This window comes from Myodes glareolus, chromosome X (assembly GCF_982192425.1).
Source record: "Myodes glareolus chromosome X, mMyoGla1.1, whole genome shotgun sequence".
In the NCBI taxonomy this organism is placed as follows: Eukaryota; Metazoa; Chordata; class Mammalia; order Rodentia; family Cricetidae; genus Myodes; species Myodes glareolus.
The window spans coordinates 113,024,315-113,048,211 of NC_142053.1; the positions used below are offsets into that span (position 1 = coordinate 113,024,315).

Below are 23,897 nucleotides of genomic sequence, written 5' to 3' on the forward strand. Positions count from 1 at the left end.
CCTCCCATGTTGTAAGCTAAGACCAGTATCCACTTGTGCCAAACTCAAATGTCAAATAGCTTTAAAGGTGTTCCGAAGAAGCATTTGCTGTCATCTGGAACCTATCTATTTCATATGCAGTACAACTCTCTCTGATATCTGCTGTCCAAAGTGCGCCCAACAACTGCTAGCTGGTAGCAAGGCCAACCATGTACCTTGGGCTCTAAAATCTCCAAACTGCTGTAGAACTTCATATCTAAATGCTTCACCCAACTGAAGAGTGACATCATTTACCCACATAAGTTCCCTTTCTGTTTCTCATCATTTACCCAGGAAATCTCTTGCTCTATTTCCTTTCTGGGTGATGGCCTCATGCCACTGTCCCTGGAAAGTTTCAAACTGGAAGGGACTTTCCAAAGACCATAAGTTAAATCAAGATTAAAAGAGCTGACAACATAAAATAGTCAGAATATAGCCCGATACAATTGTCACTTAGCCACTCACAGATATTGACCACATGAAATGTGGCAGACTATAATGAGTGTTAAAATGCTCATATCCCTTGAGCTTTTGATGGTTCTAATAAAAGGTCCCAAGTAAAGATCATATTCTTTCCCCTCCTTTAACTTCTCCTAGACCCTCTCCAACCTCCCTACCCACCCAACTTCATCATAATTTTTCTCTATCTATAGCAAAAAGGAAAAAAAAAACAAAAAAATCAAAATCAAAACAAACAAACAAACAAAAAAGCACACACAAAAAATATGGAACCATCCCCTTTGTGTTAGCCAGCTATTCCTGGTACATGGCCTGCCAATCAATTGAAGTAAATAGATTTCTCCTTTCCCAGCAGCTATTAAATGCAAGTAGCTTCTTGGTAAGGGTTTAAAAATTAGGAAATTTTTAAGATGCAGGCTACTTTCATTATGAGCTCTGATTTAGACCTTTGTGCTTCATAAGCACATTAAAGTGTTAGCCATTTTCATTTCACTTGCCAAAAAGTTCTAGAGCTTTCAGTCAATAAAATCTGTCACCAGGTCACGCCTTGTGATAGGGAATGTGGGAGCAGAAAGATACAGATAAGGGGAAAGGAAGCCAACCTTTAGTAAGTACACTCTGTGCTGCTACATTCAAATAACTCAGAGACTGCATAATAACATTTCCATTTGGCAGATGAAGAAATAAAGGCTGAAAATCATTTCAAATAATCTTTCCTGGGTTAAAGATACTAAAATGGCAGAAGTGAGGTCTGAACACACAGTCCATACTCTTGTGTCTATCATACCATTGACAGATTGACTCAATAATTCTACGTATAGTTTTGATAATGCAACAATCCAATTTTACACGTGTGGTAGGACTCCCTAGAATCCTTCTAGCCACCCAAACGGGGGTACAGGATTCCCATCTATCAATGAGAACTTCTTGTACTGTATTATTTGGCTATAATCAATGGAGGAGGGGAAGTAATAAAGCCCCTGAAGTCTTGGATTCAAGCCATCTAGTCTTATCCACATTTGACTGGAAAAGAAGACGATGCTTACATCCACATCCACTCACCTCCACAGTCTGTCTTAACTCATTCTAAACTGGGAAGGGAAAGAAAACAAGTACCTTCTTTTGGTCTTTTCAGCCCTCTCTGTTTGATATCTATGAAATCCCAGGACCTCTTCAATGCACTTCTTTTACCTGGCTGACAAAGAATCTGTCAGCTACAGCGAGTACAAATGTCCAGTGATGCTCACCAGAAACCCTTGCTCAAACCCACTTTTGGACTGATAAGTACCAGATGGCCTCAAATCAGTATCTCAGCCAAGTTTTGTTAGTTAGTCCACGACATTCAAAGTCTCCCATGATAGATAATGATGTTGGCAAGTATTGATTTCTGAAACGCAGATACGTCACTGCCATGAAGGGAGGCTAATTGGGAGAAAGAGGAATCCAGAAAGATATAACTGGCAGGAAGCTCACTGGTGAGGATGGAATGAGACAGTTTGCAAGACCCTCTAAGGGACTAGAGATGTAGCTCAGTTGACAGAGTGCTTGTCTAGCAAAAACAAAATTCTAGCATAGCATAAAACTGGGTGTAGAGGTGGATACCAGTAATCCAAACATGCAGAAAGCGGTGTGGGGGCTCAGGAGCTTGAGGTCGTCTTTGGTTGTGTGGGGAATTCAAGTTCGGTACAGAAGCTTTGGCCTCAAAGAAAAGAAAAGAAAAGAAAAGAGAAGAGAAGAGAAGAGAAGAGAAGAGAAGAGAAGAGAAGAGAAGAGAAGAGAAGAGAAGAGAAGAGAAGAGAAGGGGAGGAGAGGAGAAGGGAAAAAGAGAACAAGAAAGAAAAGAAGAAAAGCTGGTACCAAAATGGTGGTGGGAAGGTAGAGAAATGGCTGCTATTTTCGTCCTCCTTTTTACAACCTAGTTCTTCCTCTTTCTTGGGGAACACTCGTTTGTAATTCGAGACTCATGGAAGAAGGTCAGGATGATGAAGCCAACAATCATGGCATAGAGTAAAGATGAGACGAAATGAACCAGATTCAGGTGTTTGAGGGCTGGAGAGGAGCCTGGCTGCAGACTTCAGATTGCCTTCTCTTTAAAAAGAAACATTGAGCTCTCTTGAGTTACTATTTATAGTTGGTCCAAGAAAAAAAAAAAAAAACTTCTGCGCATCATAATGCTAATCCCGACTGTTTATATGGAAAGAGAACAGGGGACTTTTAATATTTCAAGAAAAAGGTGAACTTTCATTGTTCTCATCCCCAATGACCGTGGACAAACTAGACATCAATCAACTTATGCTGTGCCCCGTGTGGAACAGCTATAATCTCAACATCAAAGACTCTCATACACATAAAAGCAAATTGCCAGGAAGCAAAAGATTATAACGTAACCTTTTCTTCATGCTTATAACAACAAACGTGTATTGTGAACATTAGTTTACCACTGTCTCCCATGTGGTACAGAGGCATTCTTCATTGTGTTGCCCCCATCCTTCTTGTGTATGAAAGCAAGGATGCCATGTGTGTGTCTTCATGTGTGTGTGTGCTTCCAAGTTTGTGAGCATGTGGATGTCTAAACATGCATGCAGAGGCCAGAGGTCAACACTGGGTGTCATCCTTAACTGCCCCCCCACATTATTGTGTGAGACAGGGGGTCTTGCTGAAACTAGAGTTCACTAATCCAGCTAAATTGGCTGGCCAGCAAATCCTATGGATCCTCCTGCCTCTGCCTTCTCAGTGCATTTCTTTTAAAGATCCATTTTTATTGGGAAAAGGTGTTGTACAATTCCCCTGGAGCTGGATTTACAAGTGGTTGCAAGCCTTCCAACATGGGTACTGGGAACGGAACTCCCACAAGAGGAGTATGCACTCTTAAACGCCAAGCCACCTCTCGAGACCCATACCCATTTTGTTTTGAGTACTGACTAGGTGATCAAACTCAGGTCCTTAGGTTTGTGCAGCAGGCACTGAACACCTGAGCTATCTCCTCAGCCCCTCCCATACTTGTCTGCCAGGACAGCTTTCTCTGTTTGACTTTGTCCTGCCCTGCTTGACCCTTACATTGGTCTGAGCCCCCTACTCTGCCTTCTCATGAACCCTATTCATGAGTCTGCAAGAGCATCACAACATACTCACTCATCTCAGCAGTAGACGAGTCTGGCCCGTCCAGTGCGCCCTTCCAGCTCCTTGATTTTGTCACCTTTCCCCATCTCCCAGAACCTTCACAAGGCTTATACAGTGGCCCATAGCACATGCTAGCTGAGAGCTCGGTGTATTTTTCTGGAGAATCCTTTTTTATTTCCCATGGGTGATTTTGGAAGACATTCCAGGAATGGCAGGTGTGGTCTTCTTCCTCCTCTCATTTTTCTAAGCTAAAAGAACACCCCTGGATCTGCAGTAGATGCTGAAAAGGACTCCCTGTGGTTTTACAGCCACAACATGCTCCTCTTCATAAACATACAGTAGCAACTTCAGTGCTTTACAGCATACTGGAGTTGGATTTTTAAAATATTTCAAGTGCTTATTCCCTATCCATCATAGTAACTTTTTGAAGACTGATTAAGGTATAAACAACGTATCATTAAAGTCTAATGCTACAAGTAAACAGCATTCTATCTGGCACTGAATATGACTGATCACATTTAGTATGTTTGTCAATCAATTGACAATGTACTCTGATCAAAATGAAATGCTGTGTTCATAGCTATTCACTTAGCTTTATATAGTAGCATACACCTCAGCTTTTACTGCATCATGCAGGAACCCAAAAGCAACTTTTTGAAGCTGCCATGTATTTGTTGACTGTAGTTGAAAAATATTTAATATGCTCCTGAGGAAAGACTTATTACATCCTATTAATACAAGCCTTGACAGCAATAAGAATGAGCACAAGGATATGACAACAGATCCACTCACCTTTATGAAAGGTGATGTCTTGGTTCTTTATAGCACTTATTAGGCTTTTAGCCTAAATTTCCTTGCAAAATTATAATCCTCACCAGTAGGGCCAAGGGTATATGAATGGTACAGTATGTAACTTCGGGCTTAAAATGCAACTATCTGTTCTTCTGTTGCTGACAGAACAGGGCTTGTCAACACTGATGGAATGCACTACCTAGGTGATTAGGTCAGCAAGGGCATCTTGAAGAAATAAGAACATCTGGTACCCTTAGTGCACACCAACAATGGTATTTCTGGGGTGAATGGGCTGCCCTGGGCAAGAGTAACCTTTTGTACAGCTGATTTGAACAGATCTTGAGCATTGTTTATTTGAACATTCCTAACTCCAAATGATGTGCCAACTATGGCTGCCTACCATAAGTCAAGTTCTTTGAAGTTGTTGGGTGCATTTCTTTGGTGTCCTCTTATTTACTGAAAATACTAGCAGCCTAATTTTGCCTATTCTCAACACCAAATCAAAGTCAAGTGTTCATTTTCTGTGGAATGAGGATGGGCATCAAGCAGGGACCACCTGGACTACTTTGAGCTACTTCTAAAAAAATAGTTTCATGGTATCAGAAATGAAACAGGTCTATACAAAGATGCTGAAGATCATATCCACCTGAACCTTGAGGTCAGTTATTCAAACTCTGAGTGTGACCTGTATTGTATTGGTAAATTGTCATGTACTTTTGGAAGCCACCGAAAAACTGGGAAGTGGGGTTGCCTTCCCCCAACTTCAGATCAAAACATGTTATGTCAAGTGCCCTCCAATCTGGCCCCCTCTTGAGTCAGGCTGGTCCACTGGCCCTGTCATGGGAGAGGGGAAAATCAACAAGCAGCTGAGGGTATTAAAATCACTGTGTCCTTGAGTACAGCTAGGAGTGAGATGATCTCCAACAGAGGTTGCTGTTGTTTATTCCACGATATCTAAATGTGTACAGTGGGAAAGAGAAGTCAAAAATTCAACCGTGAGATCCTCATTCAGGAAGAGAAAACTCAATCTAGAATCCAGTCAGGTTGTGCTGGATTTTGCGAGCACCCAATTCAATGATGTTAGCCCTATGTTGCTCTTTGTTCTTTTACTCAGAAGCCTCACCTAAGGGGACACTTCACTGTTGGGGACTCTATGGAGAATTCCAGCTGACTGCCTCATTGGGGCTTTTCATTCTCAATTTCGATTGTTTCGACTCCCCAATCAATTTGATGATGTCTGTCTGTCTGTTTGTCTATCTATATCTATCTATCTATCTATCTATCTATCTATCTATCTATCTATCTATTTGTACTGGCTGGCTTTGTGTGTCAACCTGACACAAGCTAGAGTCATCAGAGGAAGGAGCCTCGACTGAGGAAATGCCTCCTTGAGATGCAGCTGTAAGACATTTTCTCATTTAGTGATCAATGGGGGAGGGCCGAGCCCATAGTGGGTGGTGCCATCCCTGAGCTGGTGGTCATGGGTTCTATAAGAAAGCATATTGTTTATAAATGTTCTTTTACATTTAAAGGGGGATATGATATAGATATGAATAATTTACATTGGTATAAATTTTGCTTTGTTGACATAAATTTAAGGTCAATTTTGTTACATGTATTTCTGATCTTGATTAAGGTATTGTGATTGTGTAGTTCGTTTTAAAAATGTAATGTATAATTAGGAAATATAGGTTGTTAATGGATAATCATCAATAATAGTCAAGCTTGTAGTCATGTTAGTTAGATTATCTAAATATATAGAGATATATTTCAGTTAGATAGGCATTCTTCATATCTTTCAAAGACTACAGAATATGGCATTTAAATGTTTTAATAACTTAGGGCTTTTCATGACAATGAGACACGTCTGCTCCTGGCAGCACCAATCTCCTTCAACAGGAACATACGCATGAAGAGGCTCCTTATGGAGTTGGTTAGCCATTTGGGCAAGAAACTGCTCTTGCCTGGACAGATTAACTGGACACAAAGAACCCACAGAGAGAGAACTGCTGAACTTACCTAAAGGTGAGATGGTCTTTTGGGGTTCCTGCTTCATGAAAGTGTCTGTGAGACATTCTGCAGGATACAGAAGAAAGTGACTGAACTGTCTTTGAATTTTCCTGCTTCATAGAAATGTCTGCTGGATACTATGGGCCTGTAGGCTGAAAATGGATGCCCCAACAGTACAGAAAAACTTTGGGTGACTGTTCAGGCAGCAAGATGTCTCTGTCATTTCTAGAGTTTTGAAAGTTGCTTACAATGCATTTCCTATTTACTAAGGTAATATTATATCCTTCTGGAGTCTTTGATGGTGTTGAAGAATGGTTAGTTATAGTTATAGTTTTCCGTTGTTATGATAAAAGATAAAGTAGATATAAATATTGTAACTGTAATTCTCGCTTGATAACTGTTTTGTTATATGTAATTTAACTATGTTAAAGTCAAAGCCTTTCTTTTTTATTTAAACAGAAAAAGGGGAAATGGTGTAGGAGGGTCTTCTTTCTATGTGTTGCTTTCATTAGTTGAATAAAGAAAACTGCCTTGGCCTTTTGATAGGGCAGCAGCTTAGATAGGTGGAGTAGACGGAACAGAATGCTGGGAGAAAAGAGGCAGGCAGAGAGCCGCCCACCATGAAGGTGCCAGGTCAGACATGCTGAATCTTTCCCGGTAAGTCACGAGCTCGTGGTGACATACAGACTATTAGAAATGGGTTAAATCAAGATGTGAGAGTTAGCCAATAAGAGGCTAGAACTAATGGGCCAGGCAGTGTTTAAATGAATACAGTTTCCATGTGGTTATTTTGGGGATTAAGCTAGCCAGGCGGCCAGGAGCCAGATGGCCCGCGGCTCCTTTTACAACAGGACTGTTTGTTCAATACCTAAGATTAATAGTTACAGATTTGCTGAAGCTGTCACAGAGAGTAGCCTTGGGGAAAAGGGGTTACTTCCTGAACAAGCTTTCTTTTGTTTGCTCTCTAGGCCTGTTGGAATTTGTTCTCTTGGGCTGCCATTATCAGAAACCCACTGCCCCACCTAACTCTTGCTATGAAGAGAATTATCTGTCAGGCTTGCCCCATGAACTTGCTGGACTCAACAAAGGCCAAAAATGGCCATGCATATGCTTCCCGTCTTCCCGGTGTAATCACTTTTAAAATGCTACTTGGTAAGCTCATTCTCTTGAGTTTGGGAAGGAAAGAGCAGCTGTCCATGGAGGAACAATACTGCCCACGTCACTAAGGGGACAAAAGCCAGCTCAGGCAGGTAAAGTGAAGAGCTCCTGGAAACAGCACAGAATAGAATCCATGAAGTCAATTTCCTCTGAAATGGGAACATAGATAGAATGCAAGTGAGTGGAGTGAATAGTATTAGATATTTAGCAAATTTCCTTTGATAACTGTTTTTTTTTAAGTAGAGCCAGCCGGTCCATGACTACATAAGTTTTCCCATCCAACAGAAGATCTTTTATGTTGTATCTGTAGGCCACATGAACATTATCTATGGTTTTAAAAAGGGCATTAAAATAGCATATATAGGACCACATAGGGCTTCCATACAAGACTTACTCTTTGCCAACACACACACAAGGAGGGGGGTTATATAACCGGTTTACTCCTCCTAAAGACTCTCTAATGTAGTCACCATGGCCATCTCCATTTTAGAGATTAGAAGACTGAGGCTCAGCCACTTTAAATAAATTCTCCAACATGTTTTAGTAGTGGAGCTAACCTTGGACCCTGGCCATCTGGCTCCAGATTGTCTTTCTCTGACCTCCTCAAGGTTTGTTTTTGACATGACGGAATGTAGAGCAGCGGGAGTCCAATGGAGGCATCAAGGGAGAGCAGCATTGTGTTCCAGAAAGAATTGGCAATAATTACAGTGGATTGGCTGGCTGATAAGGATGGAATATGGGGTTTGGAAAATTGGATACTCTCATGAAGCAAACATGCAATTGTGTCTTCTCAAAAGTGACAGAAACTATTCAAACTATCCCATTTTTCTTCTCCCCCATTTCAACATTTACTTCAGATTGTGTTGTTCTGGCAGAATCTTGCTCAGAATTGGCTGTGGCATTTCAAGGGCTGCATAAATGCTTAGAAATATACAACCTGGGATAAGGTGACACCGTTACCTTTGGACATATCAAAAGATGGCTTTGCTAATTGTAAAGCTTACAGCATCCTACATAGGCACTCCTCGCCCTTTTTTGTAGATATAAGTAACAAGATAGAAGTCTAGAATAATTAAGTAGGATTTGCTAGAAGTCACTGGATTAAACCACTTAGCATCATCTACAAGAGCCAACCAAACTTCCTAAGGATGAGCATTTTCCCCTGCCCTGGATGCCAGGTCCATTATAGAAACTACAGGGTGGTTCCTGGGCTACAGCATAGAACCATTCAGAAGGCTGTTAGAACTGTGTAATTTCAGATTGCCCTGCAGATCTGCTACACCACAATCTGCACTTTGTCCAAATCTGTCAGGCAATCCATTTGAATATTAAAGTCAAATGCACTATGGTGGTCACCAAATCAATTTTCCAGAAAGTGTAGCTATAGCAAAGGAAGTTGTTGGTGGGCCTATGTTGGTTATAAGTAGCTCAATCTAAGTAAGGCATATTCTGAGCATCACTTTGTAATCTCATTTAAGATTATCTTCTTTTTTGATTTTAACTTTGTATCTGTGTGCGTGCATGCGGACAAGCACATGTGAGTGCATATGCCCTCAGAGACCCGAAGAGGGCACTGGATCTCCTGGAGCTAGAGTCACAGGCAGTTGTGAAGCACCGGATGTGGGTACCGAGAATCCCCAGAGTTCCACTGTAAGAGCAGTTCCTGTTCTTACCCACTGAGCCATCTCTCCAGTCCCAAATAATCTTTCAGATGTGAAACCACCTTTAGTACTTCTTTATGGTAGCTCTAGACCATTTAAGACTGAATCATTCCTTGGTGAGAGGACACAATGTGCAAAACTTGGTCCCTTAGCAGACCCACAAAGAAATGGCCAATAGCCCTCATTTCTGCAATGCCTCGTAGGTCACTGGTGCCCTTATTTCACAGTAGATTAATTACCTTTTCCAAAATGGCAAAACAATCTTTTTAGCATGGGTGACACACATAAATCTCCACCCAAGTAGACTTTAAACAATCAAATTAATAATATCAACAGCTACCACTTATGTAGTGTTTCCAAAACTGCCTTGCACAGAAATCAAGTCATTTCCTTAACCCCACACAGCCCACACAGCTAGTGCATGATGAGGCGTCTTGTCTAGTCTGCCTGTCTCCAGAATCCATACAGGTAACTGGGGACCCACAGTGCTTCTAGAACCTCAGGCTGCTCAAGGTTCCAATAGGCCCTCATTACAATGCTCTCAAAATAAAGACTGAACCATGGAGAATATTATTTGCTTCAGAAATTTTACTCAACAAAATGAAATAGGTGAAGCCAGCAGCTACCAAGACATCATTTTGCAAAGTTAAAACGTTACTTCTGTCCCCCTAAGCCTGGGTTGCAATTGCAACATCACATGGTCTGCTAGGTGTGCTTTAAAATGCCTTTCTACCTATAACTGGAACCAACTCCAACCTCAGAACTTCCTTGTGCTTTCTATAAATGAAACACCAGTGCAAACTTTATGAATTTATGATATTGCAAACTTAGCTTATTTATTAAATCACCAGTTTGACTTCTCCCTTTTGCTACAGACAGACAAATCCTTTTGGGATAGACGGTTAGATAGGGTCTCACTATGTATCCCAGCCAGGTCTCAAACTCAAGATCCTCCTGTGTTAGCCTACCCAATGCTGGGATTACAGCTGTGTGTCACCACACCTGTATCCTAAATGGAAACTCCAAGACAATTATAATAGACTCAAACAGCATCTTGTGCCTCCTACCCCTCAACATCCACTTCAGTGTCCCTTGAATGCATGTCCCTAGAACTTTAGATTCTGGAAATCGGTAACAGAAAGAATACAGAGTGAGAATGGTTGGCAGTTTCACTTGTGTGCTTGTCTGGTGCACCTCAGTGATGTTCTCTGGCCTTTCATCAGAAGAATTCACAAGGTCTTAACTGTCCTTGGCAAAATGAGCGTAGGGAAACTTCAAAAGAGCTGGAAAGGGAAGGCTCCATGCTTGACAAATAGAAACAAATCAGTCAGAGAAACACACAGAAAGATCATTTCCACCTACACTACAGGGTGGCGAACTGTAGTCACATATGCTTAACTATGAACAACCCTTGTTTTTTCTTCCTTCGATCATTTCTCTGTGCACCTGAAACACAAGTAAAAGCAAACATATACCGATGTGTGTCTTAAATCTAGAACTGTGGTTACAATGAAGAGTAAACAAAAACTAGTGAGTCCCAGGCAGTAATCCAAGCTCACCTGGTAATTATGCAACGTGTGCACTGAGCTGGACTAGTCAATAGTCGCTGGCAAGCCATTATGCGCACATGCACATAAAATCATAAAAATTTACCAAATGTCATAGGTGGCTGCAACCATCAACTTGACACAGCCTAGTGTTACCCAGGAAGGGAAGCTCAGTTAAAAAATTGCTTGGGTCGCATGGGCCTATAAGCATGCATGCCGGAGACTGTCTTGATTGTTATTTGATGCAGAAGGGTTCAGCCCACCAAGGGCAGCACCATTCTCTGGAAAGGTGATCCTGGGCTGTGTAAAGCAGTGAGCTAAGCATGACCCCGAGGAAGCCAGCAAACAGTGTTTCTCCACAGCTTTTGCATTAAGTTCCCACTCGGTTTTCTTCCCTGGTTTCCCTCAGTGATGAAGTGTGACCTGCAAACTGAAATCAACCTTTTCTTTCTCTAAGCTGCTTTTGGTCAGTACAAAGATGAAACTAGAACACTTAGGTTACTCAGTAAAATAGTCTCAAGTGCTAGCTGCTCACTGGGAGAACAGCAACGCAGGTTACAGTACTCCGAGGCTCTCATTACTAGGTGCCACATCTCCAGGCCCCTTAACAGATTCCCTTGGCTACTTTTACCCTCCACGAAAGAACCAAGGGCCAAATGAATGCATATCAGATGAGGGAGCATGAGAAGCCTAATATCTTGTCTGGGGTGGGTCAGAACAACTCTGACACAAGCTGATCTGGAAACATTCCCAGGGAGGTCCGGTTAAAGCTCGTCTCTTCCAGTCTTTGCCTGAGACAGTGGCACTGGTTAGCATCCTTCCTACTTCGTCCAGGTTCTCTTTACTGTCTCTGGAGGAGCGCTTCCTTTAAGCCATGTGCACAGGAATCTGCGTCTCGGGGTCAGCTTCTAGGTTCCCCCATCTACTAGCTTCTGTGACCAAGCTCACCATTACCACAGGCTGGCTGCTGTGTAGATCCTTAGCCTTCCCAGTGGGCATTTACGAAAGTGCTTGTCATACCTACTTCCTAAATTGATTTTTATTTCATTAAAAAGGAAGACCCTAACCCAAACAGTAAGACCCAACCCCAAGTCTCAGTAAAAAAATAGAGACCATGCCCCATATAAGTTAAATAAAGAGCTAATTTTGATTTATACTTTCAGATTTTAGTTTTTTATTTATGTGTGTGTCTGCATTTGTGAGTGAGTACCCATGGAGACCAGAAGAGGGGGTCAGAACCTCTGAGGCTGGAGTTATAGGTGGCTGTGTTTTAAAGTGGGTGCTGAAAACCAAATCCAGGTCCTCTGCAAGGGCAGAAAATACGTCTTAACTGCGGAGCCATCTCTCCAGCCCCAACAGTTACTTTTGTCTGAAAACCCTGCAGTGTTGCTTTTCTTGTATACTAAGTGGGACATTTATTATTTGCATGAATCTTTATGGACTGAAATTGATCCTGGCTTTTGTTTGTGTCTTAAAAAAAACAGTAATACTGCAGTATTAAAATGGACTTAAAAAGCAGGAATTAGGGTAAATCTGAACATGCATTAAGATACACCTAGAAAACTGCTTTTCAAACTCTTCATAAGAGCGAAACTTCTTGCATGTATTCCAACTCTACGAGTTTACACACAGCAAAAACATTTCTGGGTCCCCTTAGGTTACAGTTATCCTGATATCTCTGAAGCAAGTCCATCCGCTGGGACACATACAATGATAACCTGAGAACTGATAATGAAGCTACATCCTCCCTGATGTCACCGTATACCTCATGTTTCGGAGACACACAACAGGCAAGACTCACCTTTACTCCCAAGGCTTCTCCTGAAATGACAGCGACTGTCACACCATCCTTGGTGGGTTTCGGGATCTCTCCACTTTTCAGTTCCTGGTACCGAGGCTCCACCATCTTTTCTGAGCTTCTCAGATTCACCCACAGCTGTAAGCCATGGGCTGGCTCCTCTGAGCAGGGCATCTCAGCATGCAGAATGCCCCGGCCTGCAGTCATCCACTGCAAACACCAGAACGAGAAGCCAAATGGAACACAGCCCCTAACGAGTCTGCACACATCACAATCACACCACTGCGGCATAGTGATCCATCCAACAGGTCCTGCAATCCGAGTGTCTGGACATCTCAAGAAATAACAAATGTCTATTACAGTTCCTGGGGCTCTTTCAAGTTTCCAAAGCCAAATTAAAGCACCAGAATTGAATTCCTACAAGTGAAAGAGTCCTCTGTGAGAGCCCTGAGTTTCAGATTGAGTTTTCAGATAAGGAGTTGCAGTCAGATAATGCTGGGGTATGATTTGACCTAAGAAGGACAAAAAACAGGACTGGGCAAGAGAGATGGCAGTCAACAATGTAGTTACATTACAGGCCTAGCCAACCCATCAGGGAGTTGTGCAGTTGGGGTAAATCTTCAGAATTGTCCTGAAATCAGCAAACAGTTATCATAGGATTGTTTCTGAGGAGGAAGCTGAGCCATGGGGAAGTCAATTTCCTACCACCAAGTACAATTTCCAGAGAGGAAACTACCCTGAAACTCACTAAGTAAACCAGGCTGGTTTTGAGCTCACAGAGATCTACCCACCTCTGCCTCCTGAGTCCTGGGATTAAAGGTAAGAGTCACCTTGCCTGACCTTGGGTTACTAGCTAAAGTGACCACACTAAGCCCTGCAAATAAACTTTAACATAACTGATGAATTTTCATAAGCACAGAACATAAGACTAGAAAAGCTAAATTGAAATAAATTTCAACTGCTGAAATTGGCAGTAGGGACATCATAAATGATCACTACCTGAACAGCTTCAATCCAGGTTCAAGGGGAGGATACAGACAGACCAACTAGGGCTTCAGTGACTTGAGGAAGAAGTGGCAATTGGGACAGTAACTCTTGATTACACTTTGAGAAAAGTAAAAACAAAACAACAACAACAAAACAAAGACTGGGTAAGCACTAAAAAGTGATGTGGGTAGGGGGCAGGTATACAAAACTGAGGTGGCTCAGCAGGTAAAGGCACTTGCTGCCAAGCCTGACGACCTGAGTTCCGTCCTTGGGATTCACTTGGTAGAAGGAGAGACGCAATTCCCACAGGTTATTCTCTGAGGACTATACATGTGTCATGGGATATGCTTGCATGTGTACCCATATGAACAAAGAAATGTAATAAAAATATCTTAAAGATTGCATTTGATCCCCAGCACTGCAAAAAAAAATATGATTGAGGGGTCAAGGAAAACGTGAGAACAGAACACGGGAGATCTGTGTTGGTTTCCAAGCAGAATGGAAGAATATACAGAAAGGGGGGTAGAAAGCTAATGTTCTCAGCTTGATAGAATGTGGAATCACCTGGAAGACATGTCTGTCGGGGTTACCTTGATGTGTTAACTGATTAGTAATACCATCTTGACTGAGGCAGGGCTATTATTATTATTGTTGTTGTTGTTGTTGTTGTTGTTGTTGTTGCAGGGAATCCTGGATGGTATGAAATGGAGAGTGAGCTGAACACTAGCATGCATGCATTCATTGCTCTCTGTTTCTGGTTGTGAATGTGATATAAGCAGCTCCTGGAGCCTTGACTTCCCTGCCATGATGGACTATACCTTTGTTATGTAGCTAGACTGGCATTGGAATCCTTGGAAAACACTGAAGAGGTTCCTCCCTCACGGTCAACTTTTGCCCCCAAACACCTATTCCCTGGTAATACTGCAAAAAGAAAAGCATCAGCTTTGCATCTTCTTCAAATGTAAGAAACAAAGGGGAGGTTTCAGGGAAATCTACTTCCTCTCATCAAAAGAATAATATCTGAATTCTATCCCTGGCCTTAGATAGAGACATGGCATTCTGATTGTCCTTAAAAGATTGGAAAATTACATACCGTTTCTCCTCCCTTAAGAATTAATTCAACTGTATCTAAAATAAAAACAAGATTGTGTAGGTAGAAGTTTCTGTCTTACCTGCTCCTGCAGTCTTTCAGCCCCAAAGAAACACACAGAGGTTTATATTAATTACAAACTGCTTGGCCTATTAGCTCAGGCTTATTATAGCTAGCTCTTACAACTTAAATTAACCCACAATTCTTATCTATATTTGGCTTGGTATCTTTTCTCAGTGAGGCATTCTTATCTTGCTCCCTCTGCATCTGAATGGTGACTGACTCTGCTTTTCCTCTTCCCAGAATTCTCTTCGTCTTGTCGCCTCACCTATATTTCCTGCCTGGCTACTGGCCAATCAGCATTTTATTAAACCAATATGAGTAACAAATCTTTACAATGTACAAGAGCATTATCCCACGGCAAAGTTGTTTATAAAAAATAATAAAACAAAATAAAAAGAATTAATCCAACTGGACTTGTCAGTCACGTAGCTACAAGACCACTCCTGAAGATAGCTAATCCACCAGAAGATAGGCTAAGGAGGTAGAAAGAATAATTACCACCTTAATGAGACAATGCACTTACACACTACAGAAACACCTCCTCTAGTAAAATGTTTAGAGATCTTCACTTCTGAGCTTGCCCACTTTTGGAACTGTAACTCAGAAAGTGTAACTTGCTTTTTCTTTTCTTTTGTCTCTTATTTAAATACTGACCAAAAGCCTAAGCATGCTTTCCTTGATACTCTGAACTTTCTCCCTCTTTCTCTGAAGTGCCTCTTCCCTTCCAATACGCAGCTGCTTGCCAACATGCTAAACGTTGCTCAACATGTTGACTTTCTTAGACCCAAACTCAAAAAGACATGACTTCTCCATCTCCATCTTACTGACAGCTGCTAAGTTTCACAGCTTGCCTGCACTGTTGTTTTGCTCTTAAATGCTAGTAAATTGTCTCAAGCTTCCATCTGAGTCTGGTTTTTAATTCTTTATCAATGAGACTAAAAACCAACAAAAGAGACCCTTGTTTTCCCGGGGAACACCATGAACTGTGAACTAAAAACAACTCTTTCTCCTTTAAGGTGTTTGTGTTGGGGTATTCTGTCATAGCAGCAGAAAAGAATCTAAGACAAGAGAGCTCAAGGTATGAGTATGAGGAAACTGGAGGGAGGGTTAGTGTCCTGGACGTAGGCAAGATCAAACATACACCATGTAAGAATGTTAACCAGTCAGCAATCCACTGTCATGGTCATACCTGTAGGTCTCCTGGGTTCATTTTGCCAACATGCCCACAGAAGTCTTCATGAGCCATACTGCCCCCTTCCAGAAGATAAGATACCTTTTGAAAAAACAGAAGAACAAGTTGATCCTTTGACTACTGTAAAATCAGGTTTTCGAGGTCTTTTTTATTGACTTGCATCAGTTCCATATTTATTTTAGATATTAAGCACTACCTTCGTTTTTAAAACATTTTTCCTATTTCAGGCTACTTTTCCATTAAAATAATGGACAAAGGATATGAACAGACATTTTTCCAAAGAAAACATGCAAATGACTGGCAGGTATAGGAAGAAATGCTCACCATCACTAGTCAGAGAAATGAAAATCAAAACCACAATATGACATCATCTTACACCTGCTAGGTGTATACTATCAAAGTCAAAACATAGGGAATTGTTGAAAAGAATGTGGGAAAGGAAAATGTTCATAATCTGTAGGTGAGACGCAAACTGGTCTAGATACCGTAGAAAACAGGATGAAAGTTTTTTTTAAAAACTAAAAATAGAATTACCACATGATCCCACCCTCTTGATCCTTGGTATATAGCAAAACCAAATGAATTTATCATAGGAAAAACACCCCAACATACTGATGCTTACTGTAGTACTTACTATGCACAATAGTCATGACATGGAATTGGTTCAGGTGTCTAACAACAAATGAATGGATGATGAAAATGCAACATACACACACAGTACAGAATGATTCAGAGCCTCCCAAGGGGAAGATGCCCTGTTACTGTTTACAGTATGGATAAAGCTGGAAAATATTGCATAAATGAAATAAGACAGACACAAAAAGACAAGTACTGCATGATCTCACTTATAGAAATTAAAGGGTTAGTTACTGAGGATTGGAATGGAAGAAATACAGAAATGTAGGTCAGAGGCCCACAGTTTGTGATATTAAGTTCCTGGGGCCCAATGCACAGCATGTGACTAGAATTAATACTGCATGTGATATGACGAGGCTGGAGAGATGGCTCAGCTGGTAAACTGCGTTCGATGAAATCTTAAGGACCTGAGTTTGATCCTCAGAACCCACTCAAAATTGCGGACATGGTAGATATTTATAATCCCAGTGCTGGAGAGGTAAAGACAGACAGACCTCTGGGGTTCACTGGCCACCCAACCTAGTCTACTTGGCAAGCTCAAAGCCAGTGAGAGACCATGTTTCTAGAAAAGGTAGTCAGTTCCTGAAGAGCAGCAACACACCCAAGATTGGCTTCTGGCCTCCACTCACAAACAGAAACAAACATATACATTAAATGCACACATAATAACCTTGTGAGATGATAATCATTCCACAATACATGCATGGATTCATCAAAATACTGCAATATATTCAGGCATCAAAACAATGCAATACAAGCATGCATCAAAACATTGTGGCACATAGAATTGTCACATGATAGCTTGGTAAAGCGCGGAGGAGCAAAGGATTGAGCATTTGTGAAGATCTGTTCAATTTTTCCACCAAAGACTTATTGTTAGGAGAACTAAGACAGGAGAGCGACCTGGGAGAATGAATCTGTGACAGGGGACCAAACTATCCACACCACGCAATGCCTTTAAGGGAATTTCACTATTTCCCATCCTCCAAGGAGGTGCAGTCTAGAAATGCCAGAGCTCATAGCCAATCAAAGTAGCCCTCACCCTGAAGGCTCCCTACAGTGCACAATGTGCCTCCCACAGCCAGGCCTGAAGGTCAGGTTAAAACAAGCCTGTTCTTGGCTAACAGGATCTCTGCTAGCAAGACCATGTTCACACAAGTGTATGCAGTGACACACCCCAGGTCACCACACCTTGCCCTAAAGGCAAGTCAGGAAGCCCAAAGGACACATTTCTGACCAGGCACACAGACTCAGTCGGCACTCAAAACTATTTACGACATATGTCAAGTAATTTCAAATTGAAGTCAGCATTGTTCCCAGATTCGTGCCCATACTAAATCTGAAACTGAAAAGAAATGTTATGTGTCCCAAAGAGTGGCCACTAGCCAAACGCAGCTGCTTATGTTTCACGTAAATCAAATTAATGAAATTTACATTCTGTTCCGCCCCTGCACCAGTCACTTGTTGAGTGTTCAATAGCCTGCTGTAGCTAACACTGCCATAACCAATAGTGTAGATTACAAAACAGCTCTATCCTTAAAGAGTTCTATTTGCCACTGTGGTTTAGAAAAATGAATTTGAAAATTAGATTTCAGCAATGGTGGGCATTTTGTATATAGTAGAAAACCCCCCAAAACCAGAAGCATTCTAATTGGCCTTCTATTTAATCAAAGAAAAATGAACTCTAAAATTCTCTGCTTTAAGGGTCTTGTAATCAAATCAGAGGAAAAAAAGAGTAAAGAGACACCAAATACCTGGAACATTTAATTACTTCAAAGACGGTCATATTGTCACAGGAAATACTCAAGTTAGCACCTGAGGCTTACAATGTGTGGGAGCGAAGATACAAGGCTCTCTTTGCATGACTTATTTAAATTAGCTCATTTGTATGCACCTATAACTCCTGAAAGAATTACCACTTAGCCTAAGCAATTGTGAAAGGCATAGTGGTTCTCTGAAAACTACCCACTTCAGACTTAACAGTAACCACTGTGGACATTCTCATAGCTCCATGCATTTTTCAGACTTCAGCTACCTCTGTATTCCCTTTAAACCTTAATGTGATTATCCTTTTTACTCTTGAAAATTTTACTTCAGATTGTCACAGTGAACCAGAAGAATGAGATCTCTGATTAAAATCTCAGTATCCACTGTTGGGATTCTAATTTTCTCTCAAATATATTAAACCAAATAAAAGAGGAGTTTTTAATTTTAAAAAATTATTTTAAAAAAACCCAGCACTTGCAAATTAATTATCCTTTCTATCAACCTCCCAAATAACAACTGTTACCAACTCCCTAAGTCCTAAGCCTGCAAAACCACCAAAAGAAAAAGAATGCAAGTATTATATTTTTAAAAGAAAGCCAAAACATATACCCCAGAGGTAAGACATAAGAAGATATTTATGAAGTTTTCAGTGTCTGTCTGATAATGCATCATCGTCACCATGGTCATCATTACTATGTGTGTAAGGGTGTTCTGTCTGCATGCATGTCTGTGCGCCATGTGCATGCTTGGGTGCTCTTAGAGGCCTGAAGAGGGCATAAGATCCCCTGGGACTGGAGTCCTGACAGTTGGGAGCCACCGCGTGGATGCTGGGATACCCTAAAGGTGGGGACACAATTCTATGGGGTGGGGTTCATGATTGAATATACAGAAGACAGAGATATGAGCAGTAGCAACCAGCTCTCTGATTTCTGACTGACACCTTATGCCCCTGCTACTTCATGCTCCTGCCACCATGTCTTCTCCACCATGATGGATTACAATATAACCTCAAACTATGAGCAACTAAACTCTTCTTTTGGGGGGTTGCTTTTATTAGGTGCTGTGTTGTAGCAATGAGAAAAGATGGGAATATGCCAGAAAAAAAGGCACTGGTGACTACTGTCGAATAATCCTTCTGTACACTGTGAATGCGTGTTACTCTTCTTGGTTGATAGAGAGCTGATTGGCTGGTAGCCAGGCAGGAATTATAGGCGGGACAACCAAACTAGGAGAATGATGGGAGAAGGGCGGAGTCAGAAGAGACGGCAGATGGCCACTGAGGAAGCAAGATATGTAGAAAATGAGGTCCATGAGCCACATGGTAAAGCATAGATTAAAAAAAAATATGGGTTAATTTAAATGTAAAAGTTAGGTAATAAGTCGAGCATTTACATTTTATATTGTCTCTGAGTCAGTTATTTGAGAAGCAGTTGCCAGTTACTTGGGAGCAGGTGATCAGGACAGGAAAACTTCCAACCACAGGTGACAGTGGGCAAGAAGAGTATTCCATGAAGACATGGAGGCTAATAAATGCGAAAAAAATCAATGAGAAGATGCTTCAAAGAGCTAAGAAGCAGAACCAAGAATAACAGTATTCTAGGTTTATTCACAAGCTTGCCTCCTATTGCTCCAGCTTGACTTATACCCTGGGACCATTGTTCCATCAGCCACAGCTGGTTAAATCTCAAGCTAAAACTCCAGGGGAACCTGCGCTCATGCTTCGGTATTGCCTCCTACATGGAAGGTATTCCATGACTGTTAACATCCTCTTTCCTCTTGATACACGCACCTCACCCTCTGCCTCCTAGTGGGATGATCTTGCAAGACAAAACTGGGCCCTTTCCTTTGTCCTTCCTCTTAGGAATTAACTTTCACACAGAAAGCAGGGTCTTCCTCGATGATTCAGCTCTTTGACAGGGACCTTTGCAAGCAGCATGCACATGTCAACCAGCCTAGAGATACAGGCTACTGGCTCCAGCATTAACCTTATCACAAATCCAGACATTTTGGGCCTCCATCTTTCTTACGTGGTTGACAATTGAAGCTGGGCAATGGCCTCTCTTTACTATGCCCCCTCATAACCTCACATGAGGGCACTAACAGATTGCCATGTTATTGAAGTTTTATACTATACCATATAATAAGCCCTACTATCTACTTGAGCTATCTGTATTGGGTGTCAGTTCTTTTCTGATCTATGTACTGGGGGGAGGTAATGGTGTGTGTGTGTGTGTGTGTGTGTGTGTGTGTGTGTGTGTGTGTCCTGGCACATATGCTTTCGTTAGCATACAAATGAACAGGCTTCCTTGTGGCATTTTCATACTGCTTTGCTTTGGTATATTCTTTCCTCCACTCCTCTCCAGAACTTCCTGTTCTGCCTCCTGCTTAGATGCAGGGAAGGGGAAATGAGAAGTAAAAAACATATGTGTGTGAAGATGCCATGACAAATATCCTATTTTGTATGCTAACCTAAAAAAGTTAACAAGTAAACAAGAAAGTGTCTAACAGATAAGAATTAAACATGTTTGAAAGAAATAGGTTAAAGAACAACAATTATATTTACACTTGATCTTAGCCAGGAGGCCAGGAAATGATAATAATATTTAAAAGTAGTCAAATGCAACAGTACATTCAAATGCATCCAATACAATTTCATTCTGTGATTATTAGTCTGCATAGATGTAGTGAGGGGCTGCAGGCAGGCCTGCTTTTTGTCCCACACAGCTCCCGCATGGCTAGCTTAGCCCCGAAAATAACAACACACAAATTGTACTCACTTAAACACTGCCTGGCCCATTATCTCAAGAGAGTTAGTTACTGACTAACTCTCATATCTTGATATTAACCTATTTCTAAATAATCTGTGTAGCACCACAAAGTGGTGGCTTACCGGGAAAGATTCAGCATGTCTGACCTGGTGGCTGGCTCCATGGCATCTGCCTCATAGCCCTCTTCCCAGCATTCTGTTCTGTTTTCCCCGCCTACCTAATTTTCTGTCCTATCAAGGGGCCAAGGCAGTCTCTTTATTGACCAATGAAAATAACACAATAGACAGATAACCCTCCTCCATCATTTCCCCTTTTTCTGTTTAAACAAAAAAGAAAGGCTTTCAGTTTAACATAGTAAAATTACACATAACAAAACAGTTATCAAGCAAGAATTACAGTCACAATATTTATAACTATATCTTTATCATAATAATGGAAAACTATAACTATGACTATCCATTCTTCAACTCCATCAAAGACTCCAGAAGAATATAATATTACCTAAGTAAACAAGAAGTAGGCAACTTTAAAAACTCTAGAAATGACAGAGACATCTCGCTGCCTGGACAGTGACCCAAAGTTCCTCTGTATCATTGGGGCATCCATTTTTGGCCTTCAGGCCCATAATATCCAGAGACATTTCCATGAAGCAGAAACTTTTAAAGACAGTTCAGTCACTATCTGCTGTGTCCTGCAGAATGTCTCGCAGACTCCTTCATGAATCAGGAACCCCGAAAGATCATCTCACCTTTAGGCAAGTTCAGCAGTCCTCTCTCTCTGTGGGTTCTCTGTGTCCAGTTTATACAACAGTCCAGGCAAGAGCAGTTTCTTGCCCAAATGGCTAACCAACTCCATAAGGAGCCTCTTCGATGCCCTTCTTCCTCTTGAAGTAGATTGGTACTGCCAGGAGCAGACGTGCCTCATTGTAATGAAAAGTCCTAAGTTGTTAAAACATTAAATGCCATGTTCTGTAGTCTTTGAAAGATATGAAAAATGCATATCTGAAATATATCTATGCACCTCTAGAAAACCAAACTAACATTACTACAAGCTTGACTATTATCGATAATTATCCATTAACAACCTATATTTTCTAACTATACATTACATTTTTAAAATGAACTACACAATCACAATACATCAGTCAAGATCAGAAATATATATACATATAACAAAATTGACCTTAAAATCCATAACAAAGCAAATTATTCATATCTATACCATATCCCCCTTTAAATGTAAAAGAACATTTATAAACAATATCTGGGAATATAGACGTAGTTATTTCTCTCCAAACTTCTTCCTGCTGAATAGGGGCGCTGTTAATCAGGTCTTTCACAGTAAACCTGTTTGCTAGCTTCATCTCAGTTGATAGTTGAATGAAGTAATTTTTTGAGGGTGTTCACAGCAACCTTTCAGGAGGGCATGGTCTATCATACCATATTGGGATAGAAGCAATCCACAGGGTCTCATCCTCTGTGAAAACAAAAAAAGAACCTCCTTTCCAAAGTATCAGATCCTTAGATCCAAATTCTGAAGTCAAGGTATTTTCAAAATATCTATCTTGGATTAATTCTGTAGCATTTATAAGCAAATGTCTTTTGGCAACTGTTGCTCCTTTCTCAGCATTTAAACAATTAAAAGAGAGCATAATAGCATACAGTATCAAGATTCTCTGTGTATTTTTCATCTTTATGATGGCTTTATTTTAACCTCTATTTTTTTGTTATTTTTACTTTTACTTTTTGAGACAGGTTCTCTGTATATCTTTGTCCTGGAATAACTCTGTACATCAGGCTGTCCTTGAACTCACAGAGATCCACGTGTCTCTGCCTCCCCAGTACTGGGCTCAAAGGTGTTTGCTACCACACCTTGAACTCACAGAGATCCACGTGTCTCTGCTTCCCCAGTGCTAGGATTAAAGGTGTGTGCTACCACACCTTGAACTCAGAGATCTGTCTCTGCCTCCCAGGCATTGGGATTAAAGGTGTGTGCTACCACACCTTGAAGTCACAGAGGTCAATCTACCTCTACCCCTTGAAGTCACAGAGGTCAATATGCCTCTACCTCCCGGGCATTGGGATTAAAGGTGTGTACCACCACACATAACCACTCTCTTTTTACTTTGAGAACTTTAACTTTTATCCTGTATTTATTTGTAACACACTATAAACCATTTAGAGATTTTATTCATCTTTGAATCTCTCTTTACTGTATATCTCTCCTTTTTTTCTGACCACATGAGTCTTTAAGGAGAGGATTAAAGCCGTGGCTTTGATGGCTAGATCCAGCCCATTTCTTAACTTTCCAGCCTCATGGCTGAGATACCAGCCAGAGCTGTGTTTACTGCCACAACTCTATGGCGTTTCAAGGTCCTTGCTAGCAAGCAAACTGCAGCATTCTGCTCACAGACCACACTCAGTCGGACTGCCTGCCTGAAAGAGTCAGAGATTGTCCTGGCAGGACAGCCCAGAAAGCCAGCATTTTAAAACAGCACAGCTTTTTTCCTGCTACGGCTGAAAACCGAAAAGCATGCGTTTAGCTTTTCATCAATACCGTTTAAGTGTTTCACGGCAGGACCTCTTAAAGGAGCTACAAAGTTTTGCAGCTAAAGCTGAGTCAGGAAGCATCTAAGAGTATTTGCTTGCCTCTAGCAAGCAGAGCAGACCCAAGAAATTGCTGCTACCAAAAAAACATGCTTTATTCTTTCCCAAGCTTTCTCAAGCTTTTTGTGGATTTAGTTATCCATGTCTGGGCGCCATATGTAACATGAGGGGGCCAGCTTGTTGGGGTTCTGTCCCACCCAGTACCCCACAGCTGGCAACTCCCAG

The 23,897-nt window shown here is 41.3% G+C and overlaps 1 protein-coding gene across 2 annotated transcripts in view; it reads right to left on the reverse strand.

Moving 5' to 3' along the window:
- Window positions 1-23,897, reverse strand: part of Pir (pirin) — a 91,709-nt gene that overhangs the window by 42,015 nt on the left and 25,797 nt on the right. For both annotated transcript variants that reach the window (XM_085684746.2, XM_048440626.3), the window contains exons 4-5: window positions 15,893-15,976; window positions 12,567-12,773 (exon numbers count right to left, since the gene is read on the reverse strand). In XM_085684746.2, the coding sequence (XP_085540872.2) occupies window positions 12,567-12,773; window positions 15,893-15,976 (291 nt within the window). The remainder of the gene's footprint in view (window positions 1-12,566; window positions 12,774-15,892; window positions 15,977-23,897) is intronic.